General features: G+C 38.9%; 1 protein-coding gene across 6 annotated transcripts in view; it reads left to right on the top strand.

The window, feature by feature from the left end:
• The window catches only part of TASP1 (taspase 1), a 273068-nt gene that overhangs the window by 67704 nt on the left and 178290 nt on the right, over window positions 1-27074 (top strand). For all 6 annotated transcript variants that reach the window (XR_006055806.1, XM_027976480.3, XM_042230423.1 and 3 more), the window contains 2 exons: window positions 6035-6114; window positions 26947-27053. Coding sequence is in view for 5 of the 6 variants with exons in the window: in XM_027976480.3 (XP_027832281.1) it covers window positions 6035-6114; window positions 26947-27053 (187 nt within the window). In the remaining variant the exon portion in view is untranslated. The remainder of the gene's footprint in view (window positions 1-6034; window positions 6115-26946; window positions 27054-27074) is intronic.

The following is a 27074-nucleotide window of genomic DNA, read 5'->3' as shown; positions in this document are numbered from 1 at the left end:
TTTTCACTGTATAGTTCATTTCATTCATTTACTTATTTTGGCTGTGCTGCATCTTTGTCGCTGCATGTGGGTTTTCTCTAGTTGTGGCAAGTGGGCTCCGCTCTCCAGTTGCCGTGCATGGGCTCCTTGTTGCGGTGGCCTCTCACTGCGGAGCACGGGCTCTGGGCATCCAGCCTTCAGCAGCTGTGGCGTGTGGGCTCAGGAGGCGTGGTGCGCAGATGAGTTGCTCCTTGGCATGTGGAATCTTCCTGGTTCAAGGGTTGAACCTGTGTCTCCTGCATTGGCGGGCAGATTCTTATCCATTGTACCACTGGGGAAGTCCAAGTTATAATTTTCGGAAATTTTGTTTCTTTTGGTGAAAAAGGGAAAGCTTGGAAAACATTGTTGCTTCATGATTAATATGAGTTAACCTGAAGTGCTCATTCAGTTCAGTTCAGTTCAGTCGCTCAGTCGTGTCCAACTCTTTGCGACCCCATGAATCGCAGCACGCCAGGCCTCCCTGTCCATCACCAACTCCCGGAGTTCACCCAAACTCATGTGTATTGAGTCCGTGCCATCCAGCCATCTCATCCTCTGTCGTCCCCTTCTCCACCTGCCCCCAATCCCTCCCAGCATCAGGGTCTTTTCAAATGAGTCAGCTCTTTGCATCAGGTGGCCAAAGTATTGGCCACATCAGTCCTTCCAATGAACACCCAGGACTGATCTCCTTTAGGATGGACTGGTTGGATCTCCTTGCAGTCCAAGGGACTCTCAAGAGTCTTCCCCAACACCACAGTTCAAAAGCATCAATTCTCCGGCGCTCAGCTTTCTTCACAGTCCAACTCTCACATCTATACATGACCACTGGAAAAACCATAGCCTTGACTAGACAGACCTTTGTTGGCAAAGTAATGTCTCTGCTTTTTAATATGCTGTCTAGGTTGGTCATAACTTTCCTTCCAAGGAGTAAATGTCTTTTAATTTCATGGCTGCAATCATCATCTGCAGTGATTTTGGAGCCCAGAAACATAAAGTCAGCCACTGTTTCCACTCTTTCCCCATCTATTTGCCATGAAGTGATGGGACTGGATGCCATGACCTTCGTTTTCTGAATATTGAGCTTTAAGCCAACTTTTTCACTCTCTACTTTCACTTTCATCAAGAGGCTCTTTAGTGTTTCACTTTCTGCCATAAGGGTGGTGTCATCTGCATATCTGAGGTTATTGATATTTCTCCCGGCAATCTTGCTTCCAGCTTTTGCTTCCTCCAGCCCTTAGACCCTCAGATTTTTTGAGATGCGAATTTAGTTTTTGGTACATTGTTTATTTGAAAATGCAATTAAACTTATTGTATTTCATAAATTCATTCAGATTTTAGTACTTTTGTATGAATGGGAAAAGAATATTCAAAAACCTTTTTTTTAAGATTAAAAAAAACTTAAGAAGTCCCTTGGACTGCAAAGAGATCCAACCAGTCCATTCTAAAGGAGATCAGCCCTGGGATTTCTTTGAAGGAATGAGGAAAAGGGGATGACAGAGGATGAGATGGCTGAATGGCATCACCGACTCGATGGATGTGAGTTTGAGTGAACTTCAGGAGTTGGTGATGGACAGGGAGGTCTAGCGTGCTGTATGTAGTTCATGGGGTCGCAAAGAGTTGGACACGACTGAGCGACTGAAGTGCACTGAACTGAACTGAACTGAACTGAAGAAGACCTATCAAGCAATCAGAAAATATGGATGGATTAGTTGGGTTTCCCCTCAAATAAAATAGTTTAAAAGGCAAAATAACAATAATAGTACAACTTTTAGGAAAAAATCAGGGAAATGTGCATCGATTGAATAAACTTTTGATTCCAAGGATTTATTGTTAAATTTTTTAAGGTGTCAGTTTGTTATGTTGTGGTTATGCATTTTTTCTTAAAGTTGCTTTTTTAGAGATGTTAAAATATGTTTGAAGTTATGTGATATCTGAGATTTGCTTCAAAATAGTCTGGATGGGAGTGAAAATGAAGATTAGCAATGTATTAATCTTTGATGAAATAGGGTGATGATCCTTTTGGATTCACTATATACTATTCACTATAATGTATGTGTTTGAAAACTTTTACAATAAAATTTTGAGAAGGGTTAAATCCTTGTTATTTAATATGTTCATTATTTTTTTTCCACATATAGCTCATTCTCCTTTATTTGAACTTTCTGTGTTTGTAAGCTTTAAATAAGCAGTAGCCACCAAATTGATGGTCTTTCTTCAATTCTGTGTATTTGTGATAAACAAAGAAGTCATAGGTAAAATAGGCAGAAATCTTTTTTGAAGTCCAAAGAAGCAGCTATCATTTTCTCCTCTATCTTCCTTATCTAGCATAGTGCATTTTAAACAGTTTTGAGAACTTTCTAAAATCACTGAATTACACATTTTTACTCTTGCCTGGAAAATCCCATGGATGGAGGAGCCTGATAGGCTGTAGTCCATGGGGTCACGAAGAGTCGGACACTTACTGAGCGACTTCACTTTCACTTTTCACTTTCATGCATTGGAGAATGAAATGGCAACCCACTCCAGTGTTCTTGCCTGGAGGATCCCAGGGACGGCGGAGCCTGGTGGGCTGCCGTCTATGGGGTCACACAGAGTCGGACACAACTGAAGCGACTTAGCAGCAGCAGCAGCAGCAGCAGCAAACTGACAATAGCGTCATGACTTTTGAAAATAGTTCCTATCCATAAAATTCTAGTTGACCTCGGTGCATTTCTGCATGTTTGGTTGTGCTGGCCCTTCAGTATCTCAGCTTGCTGATGGTCTTAATCACCCCAGTCAGTGCTGGTCTCAGTACATTGTTGCTTTTGTTTCATGACACCTTAGACTTGCTTTAGTGTAGGTTAAGGAGAGCATAACACAAGGACAATGCTGTCCTTTAGAGAATTTTGACACCCTCATTTATTATTTTGTTGAGTATCTTGCAGTTGTTTGTTTAATGATTAGTGTGTTTTAGGCATTGTTCTGAGTGGCTATGTGGATATCAACGAAAAACAAAGGTCCCTGCTGTTAATGAAGCTTACAGTTTATTTGAGGGAGACGTGTAAACAATAGAGATAATATGTAAGCTATACAGTATGTGGGCTTCCCTGGTGGCTCAGATGGTAAAGAATTCACCTCCAATACAGTAGACCTGGGTTCAATGCCTGGGTTGGTCCATGGAGTCACAAAGAGTCAGACACAACTGAGCTACTGAGCACACACACCCACAGTATATAGAATGTGATAAGGTGGAAAAACTGTAAAAAAGGGCAGAATGAGAGAGATTAGGAGTACTGGGTAGAGGAGTGTAGAGTGTTGAGTAGTTTTAAAGCCTTGAGTTTCAGGCGTCATCAAGGAGATATGTTTAAACAGATGGAGAAATTTGCCATTTGGGAAATAAGGAATATCCTGACTGGGCAGAGTCAGGGCGAAGGCCCTGAGGCCAGAGCTCCCTTGGCATGTTTGTGTTTTTACAGGGTGCTGGAGTAGCGTTACTAGGAGGAGGGGGAGATGAGGGGAGGAGGGGGAGAGAGTACCGGATCATGTGGGTGCCTGGAGATTCTGCCCACGGCTCCAGTGTGCAGGCTAGTGTCGTCCCAAGGGGCTTCTCAGGATTTTGAGAAGAGGAGTGTCATTACCTGACCTGCATTTCCCAAGGATGTCAGTGGCTGGTGTGTTGAGACTGGACCAAGGCAGGGAACCGAGCAAGGCAAGCATGGGAGTGATGGGGCTGTTGCAGCAATCCAGGAGAGCGATGGAGGTGGCTCAGACCCAGGTGGTGCAGGGGAGTGGTGAGAAGTGGCCAGATTCTGGGTGTGTTAACAAGGTGGGGTCGGTGGGTTTCCTGGTTAATTGAGGTGAAACTTCTATGAAAGCTTTCTCCTTGGAGAATCATGAATATTTGGGAAAAATTTGAGTTGGTGCTGCAGTTAGTGTTCTGGGAAGTGATTTTTTGCTTTTGATAGAATGTGCTCAGCTGCTTGAGTCGTGTCCGACTCTGAAATGCCATGGACTGTAGCCCACCAGTCTCCTCTGTCCATGGGATTTTCCAGGCAAGTATACTGCAGTGGGTCGCCATTTCCTCCTCCAGGGAATCTTCCTAACTCAGAGATCAAACCCACATCTCTTGTATCTCCTGCATTGCTGGTGGATTCTTTACCACCAGCACCACCTGGGAAGCCCTTTTGATTGTATAGTTTTTAACCAAGCTCACATAACTTTATAGCATTTTTAAATGATTTCAAAAGCAGTTATATGCCACTTTTGTGATGTTGCACTACTGGACACGTAATTTTGGATAGTAAGGTAAGTCAGGTATTCAGAATTCTTATCCATAAGACAAGCATCCAAAATGCTCACTTTCTTGGTAAATATTATAAAACACCTAACATATTTAAAAACTTTCATTGCAGACAGTGGCAAACTGATTTCATTTAGAATCAAATCTATGAATGATTGAGAAATGAAAAATAACACTAAGCATATTTTATAAAATGCTTTTGATCCCAGATACTGGGATCGAACTCTAAATGACTAGCGGATGTGCTGAGAATATTAGATTCAGCTCCAAACTTCTGTCTTGATCATTTTATGCACTACTTCAGCATCTCCTTTGCGTTTTCACATGAATAGAAGTTATTTCTTATATCAAAGTCTTTTTTGAGCAGGAGAAGGTGCTACAAATGCCATCAGGATAGTTCAATTTGCATCCAAGTTCCTACTTGAATTATTCTTCCGTTTTCCTTTATGTGACAGCTTTTCTTGGCTGTTTCTTTGCAGTGGTTTTCATTTGATACAAGAATAGGAGAACTGTTTTCTATTTTTGGAGTCCTTTAGGATTTTTTTTAAAAAATGGAAGTTTGAAGAGGTGAAGTTGTTTATTCTTGTGGATTCTCTCCCTCCTCTTTTTTTTTTTTTTTAAAAGCTCCCTCAGCTCCAAGCTCTGTATATATTGGAAAAGTTATTGAGCCTAACAATCTAGTTTCTCTTTGGAACTGTTTGAATATATTTCTAAGTATCTACTTTGACTTTCTTCTAATCTGTCATTGATCTTATTAGCAATCAAATCTAAAGACTTCAATATGTATTACTTTGAGTTTTTATTGTTGGATGATTAGAGGAACAGAAACAAAAAATAGGGAGCAGGAAACTAATGAGTAGGCTCTAGTTCAAGGAATCCATTACTGGCTGGCTGAGATCTTTAAGAAGTTGGCTGTGGAAGGAGATGAAGTGATTGATTATTATGGTAACTGCTTGCTATTACTGTGTTAGGGAATGGAGTGGTTAATTATCCTGCATGCTATTTGAAATCTTTGAAAGGAAGTCTTTTACAGTTAGCTAACAGTATCCTTTTATTCACTTACTGTTATGCTAAAACCTGCAGTTGGGGCTTAAAAAATGACCTCTGGGACACACCACAAGACCTTACCACAGTAAAAATGTGGTTCTGAGTCACATGTGTGTGTGTGTGTGTGTGTGTATTTATATATATATATATATATATATATATTGCATCGAGGTTTAGAAATGTAAGTGCATATCATTGTGTTTGGGCATCTGTGGATGTACCCCACTCATTATGGATAGATCCAGCTGTTATGCTAGGCAAGAATACCAAGTCTGAAGACACTTGCTTAAGCTTTAACTCTTAACATGATTAAAATAGTTCTTGTACATAAACTGAGAGCCACTTTGTTCTAAGATAAATCTTTATATTTTCTACTGGGAAATCAACTATTTTTACTTCTTATGTTACATTTTGCCAATTTTTACTTATTAGGTATTATAAATGATATCATACCATTTACTGTTTCTAATTGTAAAATTTCTAACTTGGGGAAAAATTAAATGAATTCTTTTGGTATATAGCCATTTCGAGGTATTGCAAAATTTTTAGTTGTCTTGTTATATTGCTTATCTTCCTTTATATGTATATAAATAATATATGTATACAAATAACTATATATATTTATTGCCTATATACATGTAGGAGAAGATGACACTGAATTTTTTTAAAGAATAATCTTTCTGTTGTTAGCTTTTTAGTTGGAGAAGGAGCCTACAGATGGGCAGTAGATCATGGAATACCCTCCTGCCCTCCTAGCATCATGACCACAAGTGAGTAAAAACTTTTCAAAATTAAGCTGTATTAGCATATATACCTGAAAGTGTTACATTGCTTTTGATCCATGTAGCACCTGTATTTAAGGAAGAAAGCTTGTATGTTGAAATATTTTAGTTAAAAGATATGTAGAAAGTTGATGTTCAGTCAGCTTTATCTTCCTGAGGTCCCCCCCACTCCTGCTTTCTCATGCTTTTATAGAAGTATTGTTAAAGGATCTTTTATAGGCTACTTAAAATAATTACAGACAGTAAAACCATAATACCACCCACTTAAAGAGAGAGAAGAAAACATAGGTCAACATTTACCAATCCTTGAGCTGAAGAAGCCCTTTCTAGGTACCAAGTGTAGCAGAAGGAAAAACAAAAAAAAAATAGAAAAAAGGTCAAAAGTCATAAATAGATAATACAACATAATTAACAGGGACATTTAAATTAAGATGAGTACATGTTAAATCTTACTTGTTAAATCCCTCTTACTTGGTGAAGGAGTTAAAAAAATATATTACTGGTGGCAAGTGTGTGATCAAATGGACATAGTACATTGTAGGTACAAATGTAGATGGGCAGAAATTTTGGAGGATGTTGTTGAGTAATATAAATCAAAAGCCTTAAACCCATTCTGCTTCTCTGAATTTGTCATTGGAGATATAGACAAATTTATGTAGAAAGGTGCTCAGTAAGCATTATTAAAAATGTAAAAGAAATTCAATTATGTATAAAATAAACTACAAGGCTATATTGTACAACACAGGGAATATAGCTAATAACTATAAATGGAGTATAAGCTTTAAAAATTGTGAATCACTATCCTGTACATCTGCTACTTATATTGTAACTCAACTATACTTCAATTAAGAAAAAGAGAAAGAAAAACATAAACAATTATATAAAAATTTTTGAAAAACTCTTATATCCAACCCAGAAGAATGTAAGTGAATAAACCGTCACATATTATTATAATAAAATGTTATAAAGTAACTAGAAATTGTTATAAAGACATAATGATTAATAAAGAAAAGACAGTGAAGTCGCTCAGTTGTGTCTGACTCTTTGCGACCCTTTGGACTGTAGCCTACTAGGCTCCTCTATCCATGTATTCTCCAGGCAAGAATAATGGAGTGGGTTGCCATTTCCTTCTCCAGGGGGTCTTCTTGACCCAGGGATCGAACCCAGGTCTCCCACATTGGAGGCAGATGCTTTAACTTCTGAGTCACCAGGGCACCCAAATGATTAATAAAGACATTATTAAATCTAATAATGACTTTAAAAAGTAAAAAATGGATATTTATATTTGTGTGTTTCATATGTCTATCTTGAGAAAGAAGTCATGACTGCATATTTATGCATAAAACAAAGAAATTGTTTAAAAACATAGACAACTGAAAAAAAATTTTTTTTAAGTAATCTATGCTGCTGCTGCTAAGTTGCTTCAGTCATGTCTGACTCTGTGGGACCCCATAGATGGCAGTCCACCAGGCTCCCCCGTCCCTGGGATCCTCCAGGCAAGAACACTGGAGTGGGTTGCCATTTCCTTCTCCAACGCATGAAAATGAAAAGTGAAAGTGAAGTCGCTCAGTCGTGTCTGACTCTTAGTGACCCCATGGACTGCAGCCTTCCAGGCTCCTCCGTCCATGGGATTTTCCAGGCAAGAGTATTGGCGTGGGGTGCCATTGCCTTCTCCGAGTAATCGGAGTATAATTTAAATAATCAAAAGAAAAAATGAGGACTCATTGGCTCCAAGGAAACCAAGTTGTAGAAAAAAGAGATAATTATCTATCACAGCAAGTGTCTAGCAAGGACCAGCTGTTAGTAACATATTCACAAAATGAGTTTAATGTCACTGAAATCTGGACTAACGGGAGGCTGGTGGGAGAAGTGTGTGTGCAGGGAGGCAGGGAGGATGAGGCTCTGTGTTCTCACACTCCCTCTCACTAATTCTGCTTTAAGCTCTCTCCAGCGGACCTTGGGGTAGAGCCGCTCTGCCAGTTGGTTTTGCTTTTCCTTGGACGCAGGCCCCTTGGCAACCTGGGTCTGCCTGGGCGCCCCTAGGCCTGCCGTGCAGCTGTCGTCTGCTCCTTCCCACCCCATCACTCTGGAGTTGCCTTTTCCTCTCTCCAGTGTCAACGTGGCTGCTTCCTGAATGGCATGTGTGGGTTTTTTTCTTTTTTTTTCTTGTTTGACTCCTACATTTAGTATATGTAAGATGGGAAATCACACGTAGGTTTCTGAAGAAATTGCTCTATCTTCTAACTTCCAGTCTTGCTATTATGCAGTCCATTGGCATTTTGGTTCCCAGTTCTTTGTGGTGTATTTTTCCTCTTTCTAAGGAAGTTCTTAATTCCATGTTCTTATTATGACAATGATACTTTGGGATAAGTCTGTTTTTCTATTTATGATTACTGAGTCCACTTTTGGACTTTCCATCTGGAAATCCATCTGCTTCTGTTTTGGGGAGATTTTTTTAGAAGATCTTGTGATAATGATCTCCACCTACTTTTCTATATTTTTCTCATATCTGTGAATTAGAGGTTGGATCTTGTGCTCTAATCCTATGTATCCTTTTCTACAATTACTTTTTTTTCTCCTTTTAAAAATCTCTATCTTTTATCCTATTGTCTGGGAAGTTTCTTCAATTTTATCTTCCAAATCTTCTACTTCTAATGAATTTGTAATTTTGATTTTAGTGTTTTTGGGCTTTACTGATGGCTCAGCAGGTAAAGACTCCCAAGATGCAGGAGATGTGGGTTTGATCCCTGGGTTGTGAAGATCCCTTGGAGGAGAGCATAGAAACCCACTCCAGTACTCTTGTCTGGGAAATTCCATGGCTTTACAGAGGAGCCTGGGGGCTCCGATCCATGGATCTATGATTAACACTTTTAAAACATGATATCCTTGTTCTTATTTCATGAACTCAGCATTTTTGCTCTCTCTCTTGGGATATTATGGTTTAAAACGTGCTCTTACCTGCTATTTCTGCTTCCTCTGTCTTACTTTGTGTTTGTGTGTTTTGGGCACTAATACATGTTTGCTAATTTCCTCAACTACCTAGTGACCCTCTGCAGTTTCATATTCCCGAGTGAGGCACCTAAAGGCCTGTTGGCAGCTTTGTGTGAGAGGGCAGGTTTGTTTGACCTCAAGAGAGGAGGCGTGGTCATTTCTCTATGCAGTTTTTCTCTTGGGTTAGGGAGAGACATCTTCCCACCTCTGGCAGGGCAGTAGCCAGTATTTGGGTATAGAACATGGGAAGGGCTGGAGGTGTTCCTTTGCCTTCCTCAGACTTTTACGTCAGTTTTTTTAGATAGAGTCCTTGCCTGCTCCCAGCTGTGCTCCACGGCAGCTAAATTGGGGCCCATCTGGTTCAGTCTCTCCAGGAGTTAACTTCATGTTTTCTGCAAGCGCAAGGTGAGGATCTGGGCATCTCCATCTGCCTGTTCTCCTGGTTTTAGTCCTGGCCTGCCTTTCAGACACACCAGGTGCCTTCTGTTTCAAGTTCTCTTGATGTTTCTTTGGCAGAAATTAGTTTAGTTTGGCTGAGATTAGTTTGATTTGTGATGTGCTGGCTAGTGGGCATTGCGATTCATCTTCTTCTGCTCAATTAGTTACTTGTTTTCTATTTTCTAAAACTGCTGATACCACTCTTCTCTTATACTCGCCCCTTGGGTATGCCAGTCTTCCTCCCCACTTACATTTTTTTCTGGTAAATTTTTAGTAGGGCATGGAGATGAATTCATGCATTCAGTCTGCCAATTTTACTTCAGAACATTTATATAAAAACATAAAATAGTACTAGACTTTTGCAAGATGGCAAAATTATTTTTGACCATATATTAGTATTTTATACTTGGAATAAGAAAAACATAAGGTGTCATAGGTTTTTTTTTTTTTTTTTTTAATGACATATACCCAATCAACAAGAAATCTCTGAATAAAAAAGGTATTTGAAAGCTAAGTGACATATTCATTTTTTATTTTGGCAAAAAAGAATGGATTTGACTTACAAATTTAAAAGGAGAAGCTATAACTATTATTTAGATTAAAGAAATTTTAAATACCATTCGATATTTAGCCATTTGTTTAATCCTCAGTAGAAATAAAATGGTGTTGGTGCTGGTTAATGATAATGCTTTATACTTGATTACCTTTAGGGGGCATAATTTGTAGGATTTTATTCTCCTTCAACTTTCAGAATGTCTTTCTAAGGTTTATCCGAAATTTCTTACACATTTTCACATGTATTTACTTATTTCATTCCTGTATGTAGATTTGAATTTCTTTCTGGCATCATTTCCTTTAGCCTGGAATGCTAAAACTTTTCTGGTAATGTGGTAGATGTGGTAGTGGAAAATTTTCTCAGCTTTCATTATCTGGGGGGGGAAAAAAAAAGCTTTTGCTTTGAAAAGATATTTTTTGTTGGATATAGACTTCTAGGTTGGCAGGTTTTTGTTTTTGTTTTTTTTTCTTTTAACACTTTCAAAAAATTGTGGTAAAATACTCATAATGTAAAATTTACCATTTTAACAGTTTTTAAGAGTATGACTCAGTGGTGCTAAGTACATTCACAGTGTTGATTAACTGTTACCATTGTCCATTCCTATTGTCTCCTTCACTCAGACGGAAACTATCTAGTAAGCAGTGATTGCCCATCCCCCCTCTTCCCTGCCCCTGGTAACGCCTCTTCTACTTACTTTGTCTATGAGTTTGCCTATCCTAGGTTCCTTCTCTAAGTGGAATCACATAATATTTGTCCTTTTGTGTCTGGATTATTTCCTTAGTATGTTTCCAAAGTTCATCTATATTGTAGATGATATATCTGTATATATCAGGATTTTCTTCTTATAGCTGAATAATATTCCATTGTATCCTTTGAACATTTTTAAAGATGTTATTCCATTATCTTCTGGATTCCATTGTTTCTGTTAGGAAGTCAGACATGATTGGTATTGCTTTCCTGTGTATAATGTGTCTTCTTTTCTTTGACTGTTTTTAAGAATTGTTCTTTATGTTTGTTTTTGCCAAAGTGTGGTTTTCTTTGAGCTGGTTTTGTTATGGACCCAGTTTTTAAACAGTTGCTCTCCCTCATATTCCTGCTCTTCCTCTTCTGTTTCTAGAACTTCCATTTCACCTGTAGTAAACCTTTGACACTGTCATGTATTACTCAAGCTCTAATTTTTTTTCCTCAGTGTTTGTTCTCTGCTTTCTGTGATAATCAAGATTCCCATAGAAACAGAACCAGGATCTGTCTGTCTATGAGATATTATAAAGAATTGGCTCATGCAGTTGTGGAAGTTGACAAGTCCCAAGATCTGCAGGATCCGACACCATGCTAGAGACCAGGAGAGTCAGCAGAGTAATTTCAGTCTAAGTTCAAAGGCCTGAAAACCAGGTCAGCTGGACTGTGTAGTTTCAGTGTGAAGGCTGGCATGCTCAAAACCAGGAAGAGATAATGTTTCAGTTCAAGTCTGAAAGCAGGAAAAAGTTGACCTTCTAGTTCAAAGGCAGTCAGGCAAGAAGATTTCTCTCTTACTCAGGGGAGAGTCTCTGCCTTTTTGTCCTGTTAAGACACTGAGCTGATTAGATGAGGTCTGGATCATGGAAAAAGCAAGAGAGCTCCAGAAAAACATCTATTTCTGCTTTATTGACTATGCCAAAGCCTTTGACTGTGTGGATCACAATAAACTGTGGAAAATTCTGAAAGAGATAGGAATACCAGACCACCTGACTGCCTCTTGAGAAATCTATATGCAGGTCAGGAAGCAACAGTTAGAACTGGACATGGAACAATAGACTGGCTCCAAATAGGAAAAGGAGCACGTCAAGAGTGTATATTGTCACCCTGCTTATTTAACTTATATGCAGAGTACATCATGAGAAACACTAGGCTGGAAGAAACACAAGTTGGAATCAAGATTGCCAGGAGAAATATCAATAACCTCAGATATGCAGATGACACCACCCTTATGGCAGAAAGTGAAGAGGAACTAAAAAGCCTCTTGATGAAAGTGAAAGAGGAGAGCGAAAAAGTTGACTTAAAGCTCAACATTCAGAAAATGAAGATCATGGCATCTGGTCCCATCACTTCATGGGAAATAGATGGGAAAACAGCGGAAACTGTCAGACTATTTTTTTGGGCTCCAAAATCACTGCAGATGGTGATTGCAGCCATGAAATTAAAAGACACTTACTCCTTGGAAGAAAAGTTATGACCAACCTAGATAGCATATTCAAAAGCAGAGACATTACTTTGCTGACTAAGGTCTGTCTAGTCAAGGCTATGGTTTTTCCTGTGGTCATGTATGGATGTGAGAGTTGGACTGTGAAGAAGGCTGAGTGCCGAAGAATTGATGCTATTGAACTGTGGTGTTGGAGAAGACTCTTGAGAGTCCCTTGGACTGCAAGGAGAGCCAACCAGTCCATTCGGAAGGAGATCAGCCCTGGGATTTCTTTGGAAGGAATGATGCTAAAGCTGAAACTCCAGTTCTTTGACCACCTCACGTGAAGAGTTGACTCACTGGAAACGACTCTGATGCTGGGAGGGATTGGGGGCAGGAGGAGAAGGGGACGATAGAGGATGAGATGGCTGGATGGCATCACGGACTCGATGGACGTGAGTCTGAGTGAACTCCGGGAGTTGGTGATGGACAGGGAGGCCTGGCGTGCTGCGATTCATGGGGTCAGAAAGAGTCGGACACGATTGAGTGACTGAACTGAACTGAACTGAACCAGTTTAGGGAGGGCAATCTGCTTTACTCTATCAGCTTCAGCGTAAATCTCATCCTCAGCAAGCACAGCCTCACAGACACGCCTGGAATAGTGTTTGATCAATATCTGGGCACTCTGGCTCAGTCACTTTGACAAATAAAACTAACCATCACGCTTCTTCTATTTGTGGTTTCTGTTGAATTGTCTTCGAGCTTGTTTATCTTTCCCCCTGCAGTATCTAATTTGATATTAATCTTTTGTTATGATTTAAAAAAGCAAGAACAAGATGTTGTGTTTTTCAGTTTTAAAGTTTTCCTTAAAAAAAAAAAAGCTTTCATCTCTGTCTTGAAATTTCCCATATCTTCAACCCACTGTATCCATTGTTGACCTATTTATCATTGTTATTAATAACAATGTTTTAATTGTTTGAAATATTTGGTAATTCTGAAATCTGGGTAATCTGTAGGTCAGTTTCAATTAGATTTTTTGTGTGTGTGTGACCTTCGTCACAAATTTTCCATTTAGTTGCATGTCTTAAACTTTTTTTAAAAAAAATTACAACTTGAGCATGTGGATGATACATTTTAGAAACTATGATTTATCTTCCTTTGAATGATGTTGAACTTGTTCTAGTATGTAATTAAATTATTTGCAAATCACCTTGATATTGTCACAGCCTCGTTTCAGGCTTTGCTAAAGTGAATCTGTTTCAATTTTGTTCTTAATCCTAGAGTTGTCCCTTAGTACCAGCTGTGGTCTTCATTCCTAAGATACAGTCTTTCTGGGGTTTACATTGGAAAGTCTCAAACTTTGTCTTTCGTACAGTGGGTATTTACTAAAACATCTGTCTGCTTTTCAGCCATTATTTTCCTCAGTGAACTGGTTTTTTTTTTTTTTTTTTTTAATTTGACTGCACCAGGTCTTAATTGTGGCATGTGGGCTCCTCCGTTGCCGCTTGCAGGATCTTTTTTGTGGCATGCGGTATCTAGTCTCCTGACCAGGCGGCAGACCTGGGCTCCCTGCTTTGGGAGTGCAGAGTCTTACCAGCTGGACCATTAGGGAAGTCCCTTCTTTCATGGAATCTTGCATCCTGTATGAACAGTTAAGCTCTCATTCAAGATTTGAGGGGACTTTTACATAGATTTGGGCTTCCATGGTGGCTCTGTTGCAGTGCAGGAGACCAGGGTTCAATCCCTGGGTCGGGAAGATCCTTTAGAGAAGGGAGAGGCTACCCACTCATGTATTCTTGCCTGGAGAACTCCATGGACAGAGGAGCCTGCCATACTATGGTCCATGGGGTCGCAAAGAGTCAGACATGACTGAGGGACAGACACATACATAGATTTTGGGCTTCCTTTTGTGGGTTTCTCCTTTGCAGGATTCCTCCCTCCTTTCCAGTGACTTCAGTAGCCCCACACTCCTTCATTTCTGACCTGTTAAGACTGTAGTTTTCTACCTGAGCTCTATTTTTTATGCATCTCATAGAGTAGGGAGTGCCTCATGGGGAAAGCTGTTTGAATTTAGATCTCACCCAGTGTGTTTCTTTTCTTTCAGTGATTGAATCCTCTCCTATTTTTGTCAGCTTTTGATCGCTTCCCTTCAAATAGGTGTGTGTGTTTTTTTTAATTTAAAAATTCTGTCCAGAGTTTATAACAATTGATCTGTGAGTTAATCTGATATAGGCTATTTGTTTTGTAAATGTGTGAAAGTCGCTCAGTCATGTCTGACTCTTTGCTACCCCACGAACTATATGGTGCATGGAATTCTCTAGGCCAGAATACTGGAGTGGGTAGCCTTTCCCTTCTCCAGGGGATCTTCCTGACCCAGGAATCGAACTGGGGTCTCCTGCATTGCAGGTGGTTTCTTTACCAACTGGGCTATCAGGGAAGCCCTATAATAATAAAATAATATAAATAAATGTATCTAAACATTGTATTATTACTTTTTAATTGCATGGCATAGGAATATGTTGTTTTCTTAAATATCGGAGTATTCTCTGCAAACCTGGTCTTCCTTTATACTTCCATTCCCATTTGCAGTCTCCTGCCCAGTCTGATTGGAGAAGGCTATGGCACCCCACTCCAGTACACTTGCCTGGAAAATCCCTGGTGGGCTACAGTCCATGGGGTCGCTAAGAGTTGGACACAACTGAGTGACTTCACTTTCACTTTTCACTTTCATGCATTGGAGAAGGAAATGGCAACCCACTCCAGTGTTCTTGCCTGGAGAATCCCAGGGACGGGGGAGCCTGGTGGGCTGCCGTCTATGGGGTCGCACAGAGTCGGACACGACTGAAGTGACTTAGCAGCAGCAGCAGCAGCAGCCCAGTCTGATAAGCACAGTTACCTCTTTGATTTGCTTTTCTCTGTTCCAACAGAAATGTTGAAATGTTTAGTAGTAGTATTTTTATCAGTAGATAAATGGTATCATACTGCAGAATCTTTAGTTAGTTTTTAGGTAAGTAGTAGCATAATATGATTTTTAAAAATGTCTTTTTGTCAGTCAGCAAGAAGTATTTTGAAATCTGTCCATGCTGGTATATAGAGAGATGAAGTAAGTTTAAACTGCTGAATAGCATTGTGCCAATTTATTTAGTTTCTTTATTGATAGGCATTCAGGTTGTTTCTAGTTTTTGCCATTAACATTGATGATTTCATGAATATTCTTATACACATCACTTTATATATATATATATATATATATATGTTTTATTGTGCTAAATAGTTGGAAGTAGACTTACTGACTCATACAGGACGTGCATTTACTGTTTTGCTGGCTATCACCAGATTCTTAAGTGGTTTACTGTGTACTTTTGAGGAATCTAGCTCTTTACAGTTGATACCTTTGATGACCACATAGTAGCTCATACTATGACCACATACTTTGTAGGCCTTTATGATCAGGGGCAAGTTACCTCCTAGAAACTTTTCTCATGGAGATGTTGTGATTCCTTGAAATAAAGTAAATTGTAAAGAATTTCTACTCCAATTTCTGGTCCATAGCAATACTCAAATGTTGACTCTTAATATCACCCTCACCATATGCTGGATATGAAGATAATCTTGGTGATGTGATTTCACTAGAATTGATTAGGCTTAGCTCTGTAGCATTGACTGATATGATGCTTTTAGTGATTGATCTTATCTGGAGTTAGGTGTATCCATTAGAGCAGTGGTTTTCAGCTCTGACTGTGTATCAGTCACTGGGGAGCTTTGAAATATCCTGAAGGCCTGGCTGCACTCAAAATCAATTAAAACAGCAGCTTTTAGATGGGACCCAGGCATCTGCCATTTCTAAAGTTTTGGAGGTAATTTCAGTGCATTCAGTTTTCAGAATGTCTGGGATAGAATATGTACATTCTTTTGAATTCTTTTAGAAAGTTCATTAAGGTTGAAGTTGAAAGGGATGTGATTTTGTTTTCCTTTGGTAAAGGACAACCTTAGTTTGTGCTACAAAGTTGCTACCATCTATTCCTTAATTTTAAGCTATGTTTTGCTTTGATAGGTCCTGTGGTGCATCTTTAAATTAAGTAAAGAGTAGATTAGGACCTCCTCTTCTATCAGTTTATGGGCATGATTCTGCCACAAAGGATCCTGTTTTCTTCTTTTCTGTGGCTAGGCTGTGTTCTTATATTTCAATAGTTTTTCTGCCTCTGTTTAGGATACTTTGGAAGATAGCATGTGTTAACATATTCTATAGTTGCAGAGTTTTAGCATAGATATATCAACACTTAATTCCATATGGCTAGTTAATATGGCCAGTTTCAAATTTTTTATTTTGAAGTACTTATAAATAACATGCAATCCTAAGAAATAATACAGAGAAATTCCATGTTCCCTTTGCCCAGTTTCCTCCCATGGGAACATCTTGCCAAACTAATAGTATAATATCACATTCAAAATATTGACAGTCAAGATACACAGCACTTTCCTCACCACAGGGATCGCGCATGTTGCTCTTTTATAGTCTCACCCACTTGCCTCCCACCTTCATCCCTTTCCTTGACTGACACCTGGCAGTTACTAATCTTTCTCCATTTGTATAATTTTGTCATTTCAAGAATATTATATAAATGGTGTCCTACAGGATATGAGCTTTTGGGAACTGGCTTTTTTATCACTTAGTATAATTTTCTTGCAATTCATCCAGATGATTGTGCTTATCAATAGCTTGTACCATCTTAATTGCTAAACAGAGGATGTACCACTGTTTGTTTAATCCTTTATCTACTGAAAGGCATTTGGGTGTTTCCAGTTCGGGGCTATTATAAATAATGCTGTTATAAATAAAAATTCATGTACATTTTTTTGTAAATCTTTTTTTAAATTTTGGTAAAATACACAATGTAAAATTTACCATCTTAAACATTTTTAATGGTACATTTCAGTGGCTTTAATTATATTTACACTGTACAACTGTGACTACCATCTGTCTACAAAATGCTTTTCATCTAAAAAACTGAAACTCTGTTTTCATTAAATGCTAACTCCTCCCTCATGTCCTTCCCCCTGGCCCTTGGCACCCAACTTTCTGAGTTCTGTCCCTATGAATTTGACTACTCTAGGTACCTTTTATAAGTGGAATTATACATTTTCCGTCGTGTGACAGGACTATTTCACTTACATCATGTCCTCAAGGTTCAGCCATGTTGTAGCACATGTCAGAATTTCTTTTTAAGGCTGAATAATATTCCGTTTTATGTATACACTACATTTAGTATATCCATTTATACACTGAATGGGTTGAAACAACTTGGGTTGCTTCCGGTGTTTGGCTATTATGCATAATTGCTGCTGTGAACAGAGGTATATAAATACCTGCTTTTGATTCTTTTGGGTACCCAAAAGTGAAATTGCCAGGTTATTTGGTAATTCTGTTTTTAGCTTTTCAAAGAACCATTGTACTCTTTTTCACTGCAGTTCCGCCATTTAAAATTCTCAGTAATAGCGTACAAGGGTTCCAGTTTCTCCACAGCCTCGTCAGGGCTAAGTCACTAGTTGTGTTCAACTCTTTGTGACCCCCTGCAGCCTGCCAGGCTCCTCTGTCCATGGGATTCTTCAGGCCAGAATACTGAAGTGGGTTGCCATACCCTTCTCCAGGAGATCTTTCCAACTCAGGGGTTGAACCCGTGTCTCTGTTAAGTCTCCTGAATTGGCAGGCGGGTTCTTTACCGCTAGCACCACCTGGGAAGCCCTTAACAGCCTCATCAACCCTTTTTATTTTCTGCGTTTGTTTGTTTTGTTAACAGTCATCCTAATGGGTATGAGATGGTATCTCATGATTTTTACTTGCATTTGCCTAATGATTATGCTGTTGAATATCTTTTCCTGTGCTTGTTGGCCATTTGTATATCTCCTTAAATGTCTGTCTCTGCAGAGGAAAAAGCAGTAGCCTTTTAAATTCCCTGGAGGTCACTTCAGCTGGAGGGAGAGGCACTGCAACAATGGCTGTCTGTCTCTGAGTCTGTACCTCAGCCCAGAACTGGCAATCAGAGTATAGATTCTGGTATTTGGAGGATAGGGTCTCTAATGCTCACCTGGCTCCCACAAACTATGTGAAAGCTGCTGTAGGAAAGTGTGTCTGGCTGCCTGCCACAGGGTTGGGAGTGGGGAGTTGGTAGAGGCTATAAGCTGAAATTCACCCAAATTAACCGCAGTTTATATCCACGCCTTCCCCTGGAAACCTTCCTCTTTAATAGACTCCAGAGTTCCATAATACTTACATTAGACAGATTCTAGCAGGCCAGTTGTTGTCTCGGTGTGGGGACAGATTCCTGGTACTTCCTACTCTGCCATCTTAATTCTATCTCGAACTTATTAATTTTATATTAGACCATTCTGATTTAGGGGTATTAATCTTATCTCATAACTATTTGCATATACCTTAAGTTTTTTAAAATATCATTTATCATTTACTTTTGCATATGATATCTTTTGCCTTAAGACATTTAAAATTTTATGTGGTTTTTATCAATGAACCATCTTTTAAAAATGTTTTAAATATATATATTTATTGAAGTATAGTTGACTTACAATGTTTCAGGTACACAGCAAAGTGATTCATTTATACAAATACACATATATTATTTTTGAAATTATTTTCCACCATAAGTTATTACAAGGTATTGACTATAGTTCCCTATGCTATACAGTAAACCTTTGTTGTTTGTTTCATATCTGTTTTTTAATTTGGCTTCCCTGATAGCTCAGTTGGTAAAGAATCCGCCTGCAATGCAGGAGACCCTGGTTCAATTCCTCGGTCAGGAAGATCCACTGGAAAAGGAATAGGCTACCCACTCCTGAATTCTTGGACTTCCGTTGTGGCTCAGCTGGTAAAGAATCTGCCTGCAATTCAGGAGACCTGGGTTTGATCCCTGAGTTGGGAAGATCTCCTGGAGAAGGGAAAGCCTACGCAATCCAGTATTTTGGCCTTGAGAATTGGGGTCACAAAGTTTCATATCTATTTTTTAATTAGAAATCTAGCATTCTAGTCATACTAAGTCAAACAAGTAGAATCAAAATGTCATGATTTTTTAGTTAGGCAAAAATTCATTAGTTTTAAAAAAACATATATTATACATATTTATATATATGTATACGAAAGTTTTTCTACTAGATAGAGGCTTGAAAAAGAACATTAAAAAAAGATGGAGAAATTAGAGAACATAAACTAAATAAAATGAGAACACTGAATATAAAATAGAAAGAAATGAAACAAACTAGATAAAAGTGAAAGATCATCATATACTCCAGTTGTTTTTAAGCATGACTGCTCGTTAGAAACATCTGGACCTCTGGAGGAAAAAGCAAAACCTGAGCATTTGTATTTTTCAAAAAATTTCAAGATAATTCTGATATGCATCTGGATTTTAAAAAGTGATTACAGGTTTTTCTATTAATCCTAGTTCTGGTGATATAGAGTTCTATTATTTTTCTGTTGACCAGTCATGATTAATACAATGGTATTCATGAGTGGTATTGTGAGTAATAGTTACATAATTAAAATAGTAGAAGATGTTTATCAGTTTTCACAATCAATAGCCAGACAAAAAATGAAAGATAATTGCAGTTGCAAGCTGTAATGGCAACATGATTAACTTAATGATATAAAATAATTACATACAGTTTGGGGGAGTGGCCGAGCAGAGTAATGTGGTAAGTGGAAGTGCATACTTGCACATGTTTTCATACACTCGGTCAGTCTGTGTCTTTTGGTTGGTGCATTTAATCCATTTACATTTAAGGTAATGATTGATATGTATGATCCTATTACCATTCTCTTAATTGATTTGGGTTTACTTTCTGTAGGTCTTTTCCTTCTTTTGTGTTTCCTGCCTTCTCTAGGCAGGAACTTCTCTAGTTCCTTTAGCATATGTTGTAAAGCTGGTTTGGTGGTACTGAATTACTCTTAACTTGTGCTTATCTGGAAAGCTTTTGATGTCTCCATCAAATCTGAAGCAGAGTCTTGCTGGGTAGAATGTTCTTGGTTGTAGGTTCTTCCCTTTTATCACTTTAAATATGTCATGCCATTCCCTTCTGGCTTGTAGAGTTTCTGTTGAGAAACCAGCTGATAGCCTGATGGGAATTCCATTGTATGTTATTTGTTGTTTTTCCCTTGTTGCTTTTAATATTTTATCTCTGTCTTCAATTTTTGTCAGTTTGATTACTGTGTGTCTTGATGTGTTCCTTCTTGGATTTACCCTTCCTGGGACTCACAGCTTCTTCGACTGGGTTGACTATTTCCTTTCCCATGTTTGAGAAGTTTTCAGCTGTATCTCTTCAAGTATTTTTTCAGGTCCTTTTTCTCTTCTCCTTCTGGAACCCCTATAATGCGAATGTTTGTGTGTATAATGTTGTCCCAGAGGTTTCTTAGGCTGTCTTCATTTCTTTTTATTCTTTTTTCTGTATTTTGTTCTGCAGCAGTGATTTCCACCATTTTGTCCTCCAGGTCATTTATCCACTCATCTGCCTCAGTTATTCTGTTGTTGATTCCTTCTAGTGTATTATTCATCTCTGTTTTTTTAGCTTTTCTGGTCTTTGGTAAAGATTTCTTGCATCTTCTCTGTCTTTGCCTCCATTCTGTTTCCAAGATCCTGGATCATCTTCACTATCATTATTCTGAATTATTTTTCTGGAAAGTTGCCTGTCTCTACTTCATTTAGTTATTTCTCTGGGATTTTAACTTGCCCTTCATCTGGGACATAACATTCTACTTTTTCATTATGGTTAACTTTCTGTAATATGTTTCGTGAGACTGTGCTTCTTCTTGCTTCTTCTGTCTGCCCTCTGATGGCTGAGGCTAAGAGGCTTGTGTAACCTTGATGGGAGGGGTTGGCGATGGGAAAAACTGGGTCTTGTTCTGGTGGGCAGGGCCTTGCTCAGTAAAGCTTTAATCCAGTTATCTGTAGATTAGTGGGGTTACTCTCCCTCCCTGGTAGTTGTTTGACCTGAGGTGACATAGCCCTGGGGTCTGCGGGTATGAAAAGGCAAAATGATAGGATACTGAAAGAGGAACTCCCCAGGTCAGTAGGTGCCCAATATGCTGCTGGAGATCAGTGGAGAAATAACTCCAGAAAGAATGAAGGGATGGAGCGAAAGCAAAAATAGTACCCAGTTGTGGATGTGACTGGTGATAGAAGCGAGGTCTGATGCTGTAAAGAGCAATATTGCATAGGAACCTGGAATGTCAGGTCCATGAATCAAGGCAAGTTGTAAGTGGTCAAACAGGAGATGGCAAGAGTGAATGTCGACATTCTAGGAATCAGCAAACTAAAATGGACTGGAATGGGTGAATTGAACTCAGATGACCATTATATCTACTAGTGCGGGCAGGAATCCCTTAGAGGAAATGGAGTAGCCATCATGGTCAACAAAAGAGTCCAAAATGCAGTACTTGGATGCAGTCTCAAAAACGACAGAATGATCTCTGTTTGTTTCCAAGCCAAACCATTCAATATCACAGTAATCCAAGTCTATGCCCCAACCAGTAATGCTGAAGAAGCTGAAGTTGAATAGTTCTATGAAGACCTACAAGACCTTTTAGAACTAACACCCATAAAAGATGTCCTTTTCCTTATAGAGGACTGGAATGCAAAAGTAGAAGTCAAGAAACACCTGGAGTAACAGACAAATTTGGCCTTGGAATGCGGAATGAAGTAGGGTAAAGGCTAATAGAGTTTTGCCAAGAGAATGCACTGGTCATAGCAAACATCCTCTTCCAACAACACAAGAGAAGACTCTACACATGGACATCACCAGATGGTCAGCACTGAAATCAGATTGATTATATTCTTTGAAGCCAAAGATGGAGAAGCTCTCTACAGTCAGCAAAAACAAGATTGGGAGCTGACTGTGGCTCAGATCATGAACTCCTTATTGCCAAATTCAGGCTTAAATTGAAGAAAGTAGGGAAAACCGCTAGACCATTCAGGAATGACCTAAATCAAATCCCTTATGATTATACAGTGGAAGTGAGAAATAGATTTTAAGGGTCTAGATCTGATAGATAGAGTGCCTGATGAACTATGGAATGAGGTTCGTGACATTGTACAGGAGACAGGGATCAAGACCATCCCCATGGACAAGAAATGCCAAAAAGCAAAGTGGCTGTCTGGGGACGCCTCACAAATAGCTGTGAAAAGAAGAGAAGCGAAAAGCAAAGGAGAAAAGGAAAAATATAATCATCTGAATGCAGAGTTCCAAAGAATAGCAAGGAGAGATAAGAAACCTTCCTCAGCGATCAATGCAAAGAAATAGAGGCAAAGAACAGAATGGGAAAGACTAGAGATCTCTTCAAGAAAATTAGAGGTACCAAGGGAACATTTCATGCAAAGATGGGCTTGATAAAGGACAGAAATGGTATGGACCTAACAGAAGCAGAAGATATTAAGAAGAGGTGGCAAGAATACACAGAAGAACTGTACAAAAAAGAGCTTCAACAGAGATAATCACGATGGTGTGATCACTCACCTAGAGCCAGATCTTGGAAAGTGAAGTCAAGTGGGTCTTACGAAGCATCACTACAAACAAAGCTAGTGGAGGTGACGGAATTCCAGTTCAGCTATTTCAGATCTAAAAGATGATGCTGTGAAAGTGCTACATTCAATATGTTAGCAAATTTGGAAAACTCAGCAGTGGCCACAGGACTGGAAAAGGTCAGTTTTCATTCCGATCCCAAAGAAAGGCAATGCCAAAGAATGCTCAAACTACCGCACAATTGCACTCATCTCACACACTAGTAAAGTAATGCTTAAAATTCTCCAAGCCAGGCTTCAGCAGTATGTGAACCGTGAACTTCCAGATGTTCAAGCTGATTTTAGAAAAGGAAGAGGAACTAGAGATCAAATTGCCAACATCCACTGGATCATGGAAAAAGCAAGAGAATTCCAGAAAAACATCTATTTGTGCTTTATTGACTATGCCAAAGCCTTTGACTGTGTGGATCACAATAAACTGTGGAAAATTCTGAAAGAATTTCTGGGAATACCAGACTGCCTGACCTGCCTCTTGAGAAACCTGTATGAAGGTTAGGAAGCAACGGTTAGAACTGGACATGGAACAACAGACTGGTTCCCAAATAGAAAAGCAGTACATCAAGGCTGTATCTTGTCACCCTGCTTATTTAACTTCTATGCAGAGTACATCATGAGAAATGCTGGAAGAATGGAAGAAGCACAAGCTAGAATCAAGATTGCCAGGAGAAATATCAATAACCTCAGATATGCAGATGACACCACCCTTATGGCAGAAAGTGAAGAACTAAAGAGCCTCTTGATGAAAGTGAAAGAGGAGAGTGAAAAAGTTGGCTTAAAGCTGAACATTCAGAAAACGAAGGTCATGGCATCCGGTCCCATCACCTCATGGGAAATAGATGGGGAAACAGTGGAAACTATGACTGACTTTATTTTTTGGGACTCCAAAATCACTGCAGATGGTGATTGCAGCCGTTAAATTAAAAGACGTTTACTTGGAAGGAAAGTTATGACCAACCTAGATAGCATATTAAAAGGTAGAGTCATTACTTTGCCAACAAAGGTCCGTCTAGTCAAGGCTATGGTTTTTCCAGTGGTCATGTATGGATGTGAGAGTTGGACTGTGAAGAAAGCTGAGCGCCGAAGAATTGATGCTTTTGAACTGTGGTGTTGGAGAAGACTCTTGAGAGTCCCTTGGACTGCAAGGAGATCCAACCAGTCCATTCTAAAGGAGATCAGTCCTGGGTGTTCTTTGGAAAGACTGATGCTAAAGCTGAAACTCCAATACTTTGGCCACCTCATGCGAAGAGGTGATTTATTGGAAAAGACCCTGATGCTGGGAGGGATGAGGGCAGGAGGAGAAGGGGACGACAGAGGATGAGATGGCTGGATGGCATCACCGACTTGATGGACATGAGTTTTAGTGAACTCTAGGAGTTAGTGATGGACAGGGATGCCTGGCATGCTGTTATTCATGGGATCGCCAAGATGACTGAGCGATTGAACTGAAGTGAATGGTAAAGTCCAAGACAGTTTATGCCCAGGGGTTCTTTCCAGTACCTCTATCCCTGTGGTGAGCCCTTGCCAACCCACACCTCCACAGGAGGCCCTCCAACACTACGAGCAGTTTTGTTCAGTCTCCTTTGGGATTACTGCTCCTGTCCTCTTGGTCTCAGTACATGCAAAATTTGTTTGTGCCCCCCAAGACTGAAATCTCTGTTTCTGTCAGTCCTCTGGAAGGCCTATAATCAAAACCCTGCTGGCCCTCAAGGTCAGATTCCTTTGGGAGTTTCAGTCCCTTTGTTGGATCCCCAGGCTAGGAAGCCTGGTGTGGGGTTCAGAACCTTCACCTTAGTGCGACAACTTCTTTGGTACTATTGTTCTCCAGTCTATGGATCACCCACCCAGCGGGTATGGGATTTGATTTTATCTTGATTGCAGCCATCTCTCTGTGGCTTCTTCTTTGTCTTTTGATTTGGGGCATCTTTTTCAGTGGGTTCCAGCATCCTCCTGTTGTTCAACAGCTAGTTGAAATTTTGGTGCTCTTTGAGGGGGAGATATGTGTTTGTTCTTCTTCTCCGCCATCTTGAACCGGAAGCCCATCAATGAACCATCTTTTTGATGGATTCTGGCTTTGATCACATTCAATGTAAAATACTCCAAAGTTAAAAACAATAAAATTAAAGTCTTTCTCAAAAAGACTGATATAAAAAGACTGATATTTATGTCTCATGTGTGATGGTTTAATCTGTTTGGACTTCTTTGTTTAGATTTTATATGTTTAAGTTGTTATTATATGATTTCAGTTTTGTGTGTAGTGTGAGGTAGGAATTTATTTGTACTATTTCCCCCAAATAGGTAACATATTGCGCCAAGAAAGTTTACTGAATAACATGTAGATTTCCAACTGGTATGAAATATCAGTGTCATTCACAAATTCTCTTAGAATATTCATGAGTGTGTTTGTAAACTTATTGGTCAGTTCCATTACCCTTTTTTTTTTTGGAGGGGGGGTATCCATTATTACAGTATTGTTCTTAGACTTTGTTTTGATGGCAGCTCTGGTTCTTTTTCTACCTAATTTTCCTAACATTTGTTTTTCCTTATTTAACATTCTCTTGTTTAATCTTAAGAGTGATATGTTAGAGGATCTTTGTTATTTTTCCACTGTTATGATTAATTTACATCAATTAATATGTACTTAAAAGTACAATGAAACTGTAATCATTTTTTATTAGTCAATTTTCATTTATATTTACCTGCACATATACCCTTTCCTTTGCATGTAATCCCCCACCCCTCTCCTTGCCTTTCTTTTTGTCTTTGAGCTTTCACTTTGTATTATTTTGTTTGTTACTGAAGCACACCCTTTAGTATTTTCATTAGTATAGGGTCTGGCCAGTGATGAATTTGTTCATTCTTGTTCACCTGAAGCTATTTTTATTTCACTTTAATTTTTGAAAGTGAATTTTATTGGATATGGTGTTCTGGGTGAGCAGGTATTTCAGCACATTGAGGAGAACCATTTTGCCTAAATGTACTTGCTCTTGGGTTAGAGGGTAGGGGTGGGTTTGCTTGGTTCTAGCCTAGCCTTCCTGTGGGGGATCCTTCTTCTGGATTGGGCTTATAGCTGTCCTTCATGTTGTGGAATCAAATTCAGCTGCGCTAGTTTTGTCCAATGTTCACAGTGCAATAATAATAGCTTTAGCCCTTAGTTTATCCCCAGAAAAGCTTGATATTTTTAATAAGTTTTTGTTTTAATGCTTTAAGGTGGTAATTTTCATGTTTCGTCCAGTATTTTTGATAATATTTGGTGGGAGAAATTCTCTTAATAATTTAGTCTGCTATTATCAGAAAACTTTGTATTCTTTCCAATGTTATATTCTAGTTTGTAATTCTCTCATCAGGTGAATCTAATTGTTTAAATCTGTATGTTAAATTTTAAAATTCCAATTATTATTTTTTTAAGAAGTTCTGTTTGGTTCTTCTTCAAGTCTGTCTGGACATTTTATCATCTATTTTTCCTTAATTATACATTCAATATCTTCTTATGTCTATGAGCATAAACATATTTTATACTCTGTGTATGACTGATTATTCCAGTATATGAAGTCTTCGCAGGTTGGATTACACTTTCTAATGTTTGGCTGATTTTTATTTTCCATATCTTCTCATATTTATAGCCACGTCTGCTTATGGTTATAGCCAAGTCAACTTACCAGTTTCCTAATTCTTTGTGTATTGTTGTGTTTTCTAGTTTTTCCTTTCATCAGGTGTATCGCCCTTTGGGTTCCCGCTTCTCATGTGGATGATCTGTGATATGGTTTCTCCTGCTGCACTGTCCCAGTGTCTTTTGTCTCTTATACACAGAGCCCTTCAAAATCAGAGTTGGCTGTGGCATGCATTAGCAGACACTGCTGGAGAGCATCTACCTTCAGAACGCACTTCTCTCTCTGGATTTGACCTTTTCCTTAATTTTTAATCTTAGGTTATTATTTTTTTTATTCTCCTCTCACCTCAGTGTACCTTGAAAAGACTTATAAAACCCTTTATCCAACATTCTTAAGGATTTTGTCCTGAGGAGGCTCTTCAGGATACCTTGTCTACCCCACTGCCCTAATATTTTTCAAATGTTATTTTTAATGTTTCTTTTATAGGATTCAGTTTAGCTGCTTTTAAAAGAAACAAGAGGAAACTAGAGCTGGCAGAAAGGGTGGAAACAGATTTCATTCAACTAAAGAAAAGAAGACAATCAAGTGAAAAGGTCAGGAGGTGTTTGAAATAT

The sequence above is a fragment of the Ovis aries genome, chromosome 13 (assembly GCF_016772045.2).
Source record: "Ovis aries strain OAR_USU_Benz2616 breed Rambouillet chromosome 13, ARS-UI_Ramb_v3.0, whole genome shotgun sequence".
NCBI lineage: Eukaryota > Metazoa > Chordata > Mammalia > Artiodactyla > Bovidae > Ovis > Ovis aries.
The sequence above is the reverse complement of the archived record's forward strand: the minus strand, read 5'-3'. Positions and strand labels throughout refer to the sequence as shown.